Here is a 10,701-nt window from a genome sequence, read left to right as displayed (position 1 = left end):
CTGCTGAACAGTGAGTAGGAGGGAGGGAGGGGACCTGCATAGCTCAGTGCGAGAGACACAGGGAAGACTGAACAGCGAGGGGTGGAAGCTTCCTGCCTGGGACTGGATGAGACGCTAGGGAACAATCCTGCACTGGCCCTTGGGGGGGAAAGGACGGAGTGGGACCTAATGGGGCTTCTCCATCTCTAACGTCTATGGTTCTATGACACACAGGGCCCAGACGGGAGGAGACGGTGCCAGCGTGCTGCCTGTAGTTCACACTATTAGCAAGGATACTCAGGGATTTAACATCCTCATGTTGCCAGCGGAGAGCTCAATTTACAGGGTTAGGGGACAGCGTGGTTTGGCATGATAATCCACCTGCAGCCCCACACCACCTCCGAGCTGTGACCTTCTAAGATCTCATAAGCTAATCAGGATTGGGCCAGGTCAGTGCTTGGATGGGAAACATTCAAGGAAAATGCAGGGTGCCGCAGGAAGTGGTGCTGGTGATGCTGTAGGTGGGATCTCCTCAGCCAGAGCTGAACCTAGAACGATCTTGAGAGAGCGCTGAGCTGTTGGAGGCACTCTGTCTTGCGATGTTAGATTGGAGTCCTGCCACTTACCCAAAGATGGCTACAGCTTTGGGGAGTTGCCAACCCTGTGTCCTGGATAACCCCATTCTGCATCCATGGCGTTCCAGCTGGAGAGGAGATTTTCACTGCCTGTTGCCCCATTTCCTGTCATTCATTTGAGCCAGTTGCTTATGGAAGATTGCAAAGTGCTTTGGGGTCCCTCAGGATGGAAGGTGCTCATAGTGGCAGTGACAAGACATCGCTTGGCCCTCGGACACTCACACAGTCTCATTCTGCCTGGTCTTTCGTAGGCCAGGAGCTTCTAGGTAATCTGTGTCATCTATTTAAAATGCCTGCAGCTTATGGTGGGACTCGCTTCAGTGCGTCAAGCTTCAACAGGTACCTGCATCGCAGGCTCAGGGCTTTGCTGCCCTCCTGAGATTTCATCAGGTGTAAAACCCTGACTAGGGTGTGCCAAGGAGGGGAAGCCAAGACAAGGACCTTCCCATGAGAGACCTTGTCCTCCATCTCCAGACTCTTCCTGATTCCTCTCCTGACAGCACTGGGCTGATGGCAAGATGGGGGAAGCCCTGAATGTCAGTGCTGCTTAGACAGCAAAGCAGAGCTGCTCTGCCGGAAGCAGCAGATTTCCCCAGCCAGGAGAGTCCCAACCTGCCCTCCAAGAGCCACACTCCATAAAAGGCCATGTGAGGTGATGGCCTAAGTGTCAGCATGCTGGAGTGACCTGGATAAGGAACTGTTGGTTTCTGCTGGCCCAGGGCTGCTCAGGGGGAGCCTGTTTAATGGGGCTGCTGCCCAGGGGAGGAAGAGGTGTTAAACTTGTTGTCTCCTGTAGCTCACCGAGTGATTCCACAGCCCTAGCCATACTGTTCTATTTGTCCTCTACTTTCAAGGCATCTTACTTGTGAGGGACAAGTAATGCTGCTTTTGGGACACAGGCACAGTGAGCAAGCTCTGCCTGCAGAAAGAAGTGTGTTTTGCACCATTTGGCCATTGTTTCCTGGGAGCCATGGACCACAAGACTGAGAAGTACCTTCTCCAAAGCCAACAACCACAAGAGTCTGAGTCCCTGCCTTCACCACGTCTCTGGAGGCCCCCAAGAACTTTGCTGTTTGGCACATGGGGCATCACCCTTCGCTATGCCACGGCTGCCTTTCCATGCACCCTGTGATGCAAAGGACTCTGAGGGCAGCCAAGGAAAAGCCCGTCAGCAGTGATGAGTGCTCAGCTGAGCACAAGCTCCAGGCTGCCCCAGCAGCTGCCATGCTTGGTGAATGCTGCTGGTGGCACTGGGCCCACTGTGTTCTGGCCCACCCATCCTCTGCCCATTGTGTGGGATAGCTGTGGACATCCTTGTCCTGGGACTGTGGCATACTGCTCACCTTTCAAAGGAAGGGTGCTGGAGCTAGAGCCTGCCACATTCTTACAAAGAGAGCTTTCCAGCACTGCATGCTCTGCAGGGGATTTTGGGAGGAGCAGCTTGTCAGTGCATGGTGAGGAACAGCTTCTGTGTGGTCCAGCCAGGGTCTCCTGTGGACCTGGCAGCTGTGTTGCTAGCTCACAAGGGACTACCTGGTTTTCGGGCCCATCTTGAGCAGAGCTCCTGACTACTTGCTTCTTCTCTTGCAGCCAGTGGTTGCTTAAAACCATTCATTCCTCTGACTCAGTGGCTGCTGCCAGCCTGGTGATCATGAAAGTGCTTGCTGATGATAAAAGTGGCCATTCCTTTGCTGGAAACAGTCTGTGTAATGAGGGATTAAGGAGCTTCTGCTACAGAACGGTTCCCAAAGACCTCCAAGGGAAACTGGCTCGGCACGGGGCCATACAGCTGAAGAGGATAGAGGGCCAAAAGTCACGGTTGGTGCAGGCAATGAGCTCCTTGCTGGTGTTGGGGTGAGAGTAAAGAACAAGCTGCAGCTTTCCTGAACTTGTAGCACATGGAGCTTTGTGGCAGGAGGATCTTGTTTCCCTTAGTCCTAAATCATTGGCCCATGGGGCAGTCAGCTTTGCTTTTGATTCTGCTGCAGCAGAAACTCTGCTCATACTCCATAGCTTGTCTTTTCTCATTTAAGCCATTGATGTCTGCCACCTGCTGCCCATCCACTTTGGGCTGGTCACGGCGGGGCAGTTCTTGGACCCATGAGACCATTGCAGATCCTATGGCTGAATATTCAGCTGCAGGCTAAGGAGCTTCCTCCAACTGGAATTTACCCATCCCCCTGTGGTGGTCAGCAAGTGGACCCTGCTGGGCCTCCAATTGCTCAAGAGCTGTCCTGCATTTTCTCAGGACAGAGCAAATCTGCACAGTATGAATGCCCATATGTTGGTCCTTTGGGAGTCTGGGTCTTTCCTGGAGAGCCTATCTGTATGTAGGAGGTGCAGATGGACCTGCCACTCCCTTTGGGTGCTGAGACTGCTGCTCTCCTTGAAGGTGTCTCCTTCATGCATGGCCCAGGGTTAGTCAGTGCTGTAGAAGGCACTTCTTTGTCCCAGCCCCATGGATAACCAGGGCTCACGGGAGACTTGGATGAAGGTGCTCTTTTAGCTCATCAGCCTTTGAGATGGGGGCAGGTTCTCTGCAGAGCAAATGAGCTGGAATTATCATCCAAGCCAGGGTGATATTGTCACCACCTGAGACTAGTGTCTGCCACATGTGCCTCTTACCTGCAGGCAATCCTCTCTTTCCTTAGGGGAATGGACTGCATCCCTAGGGCTGGGGCAAAACTGTCTCTCTGCTTTCTGGGATATCTCAACACTGCTACTAGTTCTGTCACCTTCTTCCTAGGGATCTTGAAGCACTTTGCCAAGATATTTGTAGCGGGGAGATGGAGGCACAGGGAGGGGCTGTGGCTCGGTACAGCAAGCCAATAGGCAGAGCTGGGAATGAATCCCTAGATTCCTCTCTCTACAAGGGGCTGGGATTTCTCCTGACCTGCTGTGATGGGGATGGGGTGGACTGCATGGGAGCACAGAATTACATGGGAAAGACTTGATTTTAGAGTTGTAGTGTCTTCTGAGCTACTAGGGTTAGAGATTGTGGAAACGTTAACTGTTGCTGGAGTGGCCCAGAGCAGTTTCTGGGGAGCCTGGCCCTGCCCTCTGGGTGCTGCCACCTCCAGTCCCAGCAGTGGGACCTGTTGGCCTAGGAGCTCTTGAACTTAGAGTCATTGCTTTCTCTTACAGGTCAGACTTCAGAGCCAAAACCTCCTGCCCCTTCCGCACAGAAGACAGAGACTAACATGGTAAGGCCTGTTGGAGGTAGGAGTTTGCAAGATAGTACAAAGGAGCTGTCCCCAAAGAGAGGACAGATGTGCCATTGCTCAGGGAGATTTCATTCTTCTACAACCAATGCATTTCAAGATGTCTGGGTAGTGGGAGCTGGTAAGAGCTGCTAGGGAGGGGAGCATCAGCATATATCCTGCAAGGGAGGAGAATAACCATTCCTCTGGAATCAGTTATGGGCTCCTGAACAGCCTGCCACTGTGGCACTGGCTCCTTTTTGCACAGTGCTCCCCTGTGCCTGGGTATAGTTGCTATCCTACTGGGTTCCCCACTGCCCTGTGGGGCAGGAGTGACCAGTGCCAGGCTCCCTGGAAGCTGCTCCAGAGATGCCGCCCAGGCTTGCTCCCTGCCAGGAGCATCTTGGCAGTCCTTTGGCTGGGTCTGACCATGGTGTGTGTGTGTGTGTGCGCGTGCTGGGGACTGCCACACTGCAGGAGGAGCTTTGGGAGTCTCCATCTGTTCCCATGGTTGGGAAGAGGTAGTGCTGCCTTAGGTGGACACAAACCTTGTGTTTTCTGTGTTTCTTCAGGTGTCAGCAAAGACCTTCTCAGCCCAGATATCTCCAGCCGCACCACCTCCCTCGGCCTCTCCGGTTCCAGCCACCCCTCGGAAAAACAAAGCTGCCATGTGTAAACCACTGATGCAGAACCGGGGCGTTTCCTGCAAGATAGAAATGAAGTCCAAAGGGTGTCAGACAGGTAGGAGAACAAGACATAACTGTAGGATTACAAGGGTGTTCTGGAAAGGCAAGTGGCATGTCCCTGCTCCAGACTAAATGTGAATCTGGCTTGAAATGCTCTATAGAGCAGCTGGGTGTTTGGCACCGTGCTGAGGAGTCTCAGGACAGTGCAGGGCACGCCCAGCAGGGCTGGAGGTAGGAAGACCATTTCCATTATCAGCAAAAGGAGAGACACAGAGAGCACTGCAGCATGATCCCACCTCTTGTGGGACAACTCCTATTCCTCTGGAGATCGTCAGCTTGTCTGAGAGGCTGTCTGCTGAGCAGGTTCCACTCTGTAGCTCCTGTTGGTCATGTGTGTGTGGTCTCCACCATACGCAAGGCAACTAGAGCTTTCAGCAGGGCCATTTAAGAGAAAGGCTTGCATCTCTGGCTAAGGCAAGCCTCTTGTCACGGGGCAGTTTAGCTTGCTGTTGCTCCAGCTCTGCCCATGAGTCACAGAAGCTGGTGGCTGGGAGGGTTGTGGTGCTGGATGGCTGGGGGCATGGCAGTGCACAGCAGGGCTGGGGGTAGGAGCTGCTGGGAGCAAGCTCACTGATGTACTTTTGCTCTTGTCAGAGGCTGACTGGAAGCCCCAGGTGATTGTGTTGCCAATCCCCGTCCCGATCTTCATACCTGTGCCTATGCATATGTACTGCCAGAAAGTACCTGTGCCTTTCTCCATGCCTGTCCCGGTAAGTGACACACTCCAGCTGCTCATGTTCTCTTACTGTCTCAATCATGCCTTGCTGCAGCCTCCCTGCTGCTCTTCTCCTGCCTCTGCTTTTATGATAGTCAGCTGAGTGTCAGTTTTCTGCCTGGTGTGCTGCTGTCGACAGGTGCCTGTGCCAATGTTCCTGCCCACCACGCTGGAGAGTACAGACAAGATTGTGGAGACAATTGAAGAGCTGAAGGTGAAGATTCCCTCTAATCCCCTGGAGGCTGACATCCTGGCCATGGCCGAGATGATTGCAGAGGCTGAGGAACTAGACAAGGCTTCCTCGGACCTGTGCGGTAGGTTCTGCCATGGCTTGGTCAGGCCCAACAGCTGGGATCATGTGGAGTTTGCCAGCTCTTGGAGCTAGAGCATCTGCCTGGATTGCAGCTCCCCCAAAGCTTTTAAAAAGGGAGCAGGTAAACAGCAAGTCCTGAACTTCTGCTGAGGAGGTACCGGGGGGAAGAGCTGCAGCAGGGAGCAGTGTCTGCCACTGTCCCTTTTAGGGGTGCCAGTCTTGTGGCACATGTGCAGCACTTTTATTCAGGTGGCTGTTCAGGCTGTTAGCTAAAGCAGCTTCCCAACCAGAAGACTAGCAGTCCTGACCTCACAGGTCTTTTTACTTTGGGGTGCATTCCTCAAGCCCCAGTGGCTAGTTCTGTGGCTGAGGAGAGGACAAACATCCAAGGAAATGGATGTTTCCAAATGTGCAGGGAAAGCTGGGCAGTGCAGATGTCGTGGGGCTGCTCTGAGGACAGGACTGCTGCAGGGAGCCTGACTTATTTTCCAGCTGTCACAGGGAAAACAGACAAAAGACTTTCTTAAGAGTTGGGTTTATGATCTGCTTTTGCATTGCAGACCTGGTGAGTAACCAGAGTGCAGAGGGTCTCCTGGAGGACTGTGATCTGTTTGGACCAGCACGGGATGATGTGTTGGCTATGGCTGTCAAGATGGCAAATGTCCTCGATGAGCCGGGCCAGGATCTGGAGGCTGACTTCCCTAAGAGTAAGAGCTGGCTGAAGCAGGGATGTAGGGCTGCTCATGCTGCAGCAAGGTCTTCCTGGTGCCCTCAGCCAACTGTTGCCAGCAGCATTAAGAGCTGTGTGAATTTAACCTCCCTATGCCCTCTGACTGACCAGGCTTGAGGCCAGGAAGTGAGAGTCTTGCAGAGGACTGCTCACATCAGGGGTGAGGAGGCTACCGCTTTTGAAAGAGCGTGTGTTTGTCTGGACTAACTGACCTGTTGCTGACATAGATCTGCAAAGAAGGGGGAATGAGAAGCTGATTTTAACAGCACAAAGACCAGGGCAGCAGCACTGGTGTGTTTATGGATGATGATTCCAAAGGATCCAGCAAGGCAATAGACCTGGACAGGGCATGACATCCTGGGAGATGGCAGAATTCCTGAGTGTCCATTAGCAGGCAGAAGGTGGAAGAAGAGGCTGGAACTTGCAGGAATCTCCCTCACAGAAGTGCTGAGGAAGGATGCTAGCAGCAAAGGACAGAGAATTGGGGTGCCTGTGCCAGGCTGTCCCCAGTGCTGGCCTGGCACAAGGGGATGGGGAATGTTCCTTAGGTTTAAAAAACAAACAAACAAAAACATCAGAGGGGAGAACATAAAGCTCTGGTTAGTCTGAGAATGCTTAGCATCATCTGCCAGATCTGTATTTCCCTTGTTGGGCTGTAGCTAAAAGTTCATGCCAGGCAGTGGTGGAGCATGTGAAGCGTTGGGCTGCATCTTCCCTCTTTATCTTGCTGTAAGAACCAGGCCAGCACAAGGGACAGCATGAAAAGCCTCAACTGAGCCCTTCTGCCCGTGTTTCCTTTCAGACCCTCTGGACATCAACCCCAGCGTGGACTTCCTCTTTGACTGTGGGCTGGTGGGACCAGATGATGTGTCCACAGAGCAAGATCTGCCTCGTGCTGTCCGAAAGGTGAGCTCTCCGTAGGTACTGTCTGCTTAAAGTTCTTTGGGTTTGGAGTAGGAGCTGCCATCTGGGACATACGAGGTGAAGTGTGACAGAGGCTTTGGTGTGCTGGGGGGGTTGTGCCTTCTCCCTTCAGGGCATGTCTGGCATGTCCTGTGGGACACTCCTTGAATGAAAATACTTGCCTGTCACTTCGGAGGAGCTTTGAATGCCATGGGTCATGTGAGAGCTGGTCTCTTTTCTGCCTTTGGTCCTCCTAACTAATGGGCCTTGCTGGCTTAGCTGTCAGCAGAAGGATGCCTGCTGGCATGAGTGCAGGCACACTGGGAATGAGCTGGCAGTCAGCAGGTCTGAGGGGTGGCCGGGACTCTTGCATCTGTCCCAGGTAGGTGTCCAGTCTCACAGTACACCTCTCTGCAGGGGCAGAAGCGTCTGGTGCTCTCTGAAAGCTGCTCCCGGGACTCAGTGAGCAGCCAGCCCAACTGCACAGTGCTGAACTACTCATACGGTGTGAATGCCTGGAAGTCCTGGGTGCAAGCTAAGTATGCAGGGGGAGAGACCAGCAAGGGAGAGGAGCTACGTTTTGGCCGTAAGTGCCCTGTCTGGATGGGGTGGAGTGGCAGAAACGTCCCAGAACCTGGGTCTTGAGGTGCTCCTGGCCCTTGAGGCTATTGTCTGAGACTGATGCGCTTGTCTCCACAGCCAAGCCCATGAGGATCAAGGAGGACATCTTGGCCTGCACAGCAGCTGAGCTCAACTATGGCCTGGCACAGTTTGTCAAGGAGATAACACGGCCTAATGGAGAACGTTATGAACCTGACAGCATCTATTACCTCTGCCTTGGCATCCAGCAGGTGAGGGAGGGCTTACTTCCCTCAAGTTCTTCACAGCCAGACTTGGGGGTCAGATCTGGTGAGGGGAGTGTGTACCTTTTATTCTGCCTTCTGGGGGCCCAGAGAAGCTCACCGGACTCCCCTTCAGTGCTTCACCCCAGGACAGCAGCCCACCTGGTTCGGTCTTTGTTGCCAAGCCCATTGGGTAGGGTGGCAGCTATTCCCCAGCCTTGCACCTTTCTTGCACATCCTTGAGGAGGGCTGGGAGATTTCCCCAGACTCAGTCCCTTCTTCAGCACCAAGTCTGTTTTGTCATGTCCTGGGGTTTTCCTCACAGCCCTCGGAAGTGCATGGTTTTAGGAGTCTGCCCTGCAGGTCTGGTTGTACAAGGAGGGGTGCTCTGTATGTATGCCCTGGGCTCTCTGGGGAGGGTTTGCGTTCCAGGTGCTGACGTGTCTCTCTTGACTGTGTGTTCTGTCCTTTCTAGTACCTGCTCGAGAACAATCGTATGGTGAATATATTTACAGACCTTTACTACCTGACCTTCGTGCAGGAGCTGAACAAGTCCCTGAGCGGCTGGCAACCCACAATCTTACCAAATAGTAAGTGTCTCCAGATTGCCTTCAGTCACTACACATACCCAGTGTGTGCTGCTAGCCTTGGATCCTCTGGTCTGATTGTGCTCCCCCAGTCTCAACCCTCTTCCTTGGCATAGGCAGCACAGTCCTGCTGTGTCTTGGGGTTGTGCTGCCATACTGCCAGCAGAGACAGCCTGGTTTAGGCCTCAGCAGCTTCTGTTGCCCAGAGTCAGGGCAGCTGCGAGCAGAGCACAGCTGCTTTGTCTGCTGGGACAGTTTGAATCTTTACGACACTTCATAGTGATGTTTCTACCCTTTGGCAAAGAGGATACCAAGCCAGGAGGCACGCTGGCCCATGCCTTTGTGTTCCTAGCATATGGGTGAGCTCTGCATGCTGTGCTAAGTGTTGGCCAGGGTTGCTGTGCTGCTGCCTTGTGAGCAGACTAACTTAGAGCTCTGCAGAGGCTTTCCGTGATGCTGTGGTCTGGGCTGCCTTCCCTGCTGTGTCTTCTCAGTGGTTTGTTCATAGATCCAGCCTCACCTCTGCATATTGGCTGTCCCAGGCAGAGGCATTTGGCTCCGGACCTGTGTGTCTAGGCAGGAGCCAGCATCTAGCTCTGCTGATGGCTCTGGAGAAGTAACCTCAAGAAAAAGAGATGTTGTGAAGTGTCAGTCTTTTGCAGTGAGCTTGCCTGGGCAGGGTGAAGGGATTGCCACAAGGCCACTGTTGATGTGACCTGGTTCTTCTGCATGTTGCAGATACAGTTTTCTCACGTGTCGAGGAGGAGCACCTCTGGGAGTGCAAGCAGCTGGGCGTTTATTCACCCTTCGTGCTCCTTAACACCCTCATGTTCTTCAACACCAAGTTCTTTGGGCTGCAGACAGCAGAGGAGCACATGCAGCTCTCCTTCACCAATGTGGTGCGCCAGTCCCGCAAGTGCACCACGGCCCGTGGCATGACAAAGGTGGTGAGCATCCGCTACTGTGCTCCTGCCAAGCAGAAGAAAGGCCGAGGTAGGGTCTGATAGAGCATCTCTGCGTCCCTCTCCCTGCCTCCACCACTGGGTCCCAGCCGTGATCCTGCTCTCTCCCCCTCTGCAGATGGTAGTTCTGGAAAGCGGAAGCGCGAGGAGGAAGTACCGATGCTGGAGCAGCGGGAGAACAGGATGAACCCACTCCGATGCCCAGTCAAGTTCTATGAGTTTTATCTCTCCAAATGGTGAGACTTTCTCTGGAGAAGGGACATGTGCCATTTTGGGGCCACCTCTCAGTTTTGGTGGGGCCCTGTGGAGTGGCTGCTGCTCTCCAAACATTTGTACTTGAGTGTACTTGATTCTTGGCCAGGGTCTGCACTGCTTCTATACACACCATGGTTGAGAGAATGCTTCTCTCTGGCCCCTTCCACTACTTGCCTCTCTCCAGACAGGCAGGAGTGTGCAGTATGAGTCCTGGTGCTTGACTGGTTAGGGGCTTTAGTCCTGAGTGAGGAGCTGCAGACTCAGTTTGTGTCCTCATCCTGTCAAAGGATGTGAGTCTGTGACAAGCCTTGAGCCTCCCTTGATAACCAAGAGGGCATCCAGGCTTTCTGAGCCCCTGAATCTGATATCCCAGGGCTCACATTCCTCTCCCTTTACAGTCCTGAGAGTCTGCGGAACCGCAACGATGTCTTCTACCTGCAGCCTGAACGGTCATGCATCGCTGAGTCCCCGCTCTGGTACTCGGCCATTCCCATGGACCGGAGCATGCTGGAGAGCATGCTTAACCGCATCCTTGCCGTGAGGGAGATCTATGAGGAGCACAGTCGCCTCAGCAGCCTGAACGATGACATGGACTAAGAGCAAGGTGCTGCCAGGCTGGCTGCATTCCAGCCCTGGACAGCTGGTATCCCTGCCTCCTGCTACAGGGCAGGGGCCATGCAGCATGGGAGAGGACGGTGCTGCAGCAGTGCTGTCTCTTCGTCATTACCAGACTTGGACATCCCATCCTGCTCCTTACAGGCCTCTCCTATGTACATGGCCCCCACACTCAGCCCTGCCTCCTCTCACAGCTGCTGGGTGAGCCATCTTTGCTGG

At 53.7% G+C, this 10,701-nt stretch overlaps 1 protein-coding gene across 1 annotated transcript in view; it reads left to right on the top strand.

Moving 5' to 3' along the window:
- The window catches only part of ZMYM3 (zinc finger, MYM-type 3), a gene marked incomplete at its 5' end in the record, with an annotated part of 12,512 nt that extends 1,893 nt beyond the window's left edge, over positions 1–10,619 (top strand). The window contains 13 exons of the mRNA XM_010074218.1: positions 1–10; positions 3,759–3,817; positions 4,387–4,555; positions 5,155–5,270; positions 5,415–5,589; positions 6,149–6,295; positions 7,121–7,224; positions 7,639–7,807; positions 7,921–8,072; positions 8,539–8,653; positions 9,389–9,643; positions 9,731–9,848; positions 10,266–10,619. The exon at positions 1–10 is cut by the window's left edge and continues 174 nt beyond it. Of these exons, the coding sequence (XP_010072520.1) occupies positions 1–10; positions 3,759–3,817; positions 4,387–4,555; positions 5,155–5,270; positions 5,415–5,589; positions 6,149–6,295; positions 7,121–7,224; positions 7,639–7,807; positions 7,921–8,072; positions 8,539–8,653; positions 9,389–9,643; positions 9,731–9,848; positions 10,266–10,464 (1,788 nt within the window). The remainder of the gene's footprint in view (positions 11–3,758; positions 3,818–4,386; positions 4,556–5,154; positions 5,271–5,414; positions 5,590–6,148; positions 6,296–7,120; positions 7,225–7,638; positions 7,808–7,920; positions 8,073–8,538; positions 8,654–9,388; positions 9,644–9,730; positions 9,849–10,265) is intronic.
- Positions 10,620–10,701: the final 82 nt, after the last annotated feature.

This window comes from Pterocles gutturalis, unplaced genomic scaffold (genome assembly GCF_000699245.1).
Source record: "Pterocles gutturalis isolate BGI_N339 unplaced genomic scaffold, ASM69924v1 scaffold11777, whole genome shotgun sequence".
In the NCBI taxonomy this organism is placed as follows: Eukaryota; Metazoa; Chordata; class Aves; order Pterocliformes; family Pteroclidae; genus Pterocles; species Pterocles gutturalis.
This window is presented reverse-complemented; position numbering and strand designations above follow the sequence as displayed.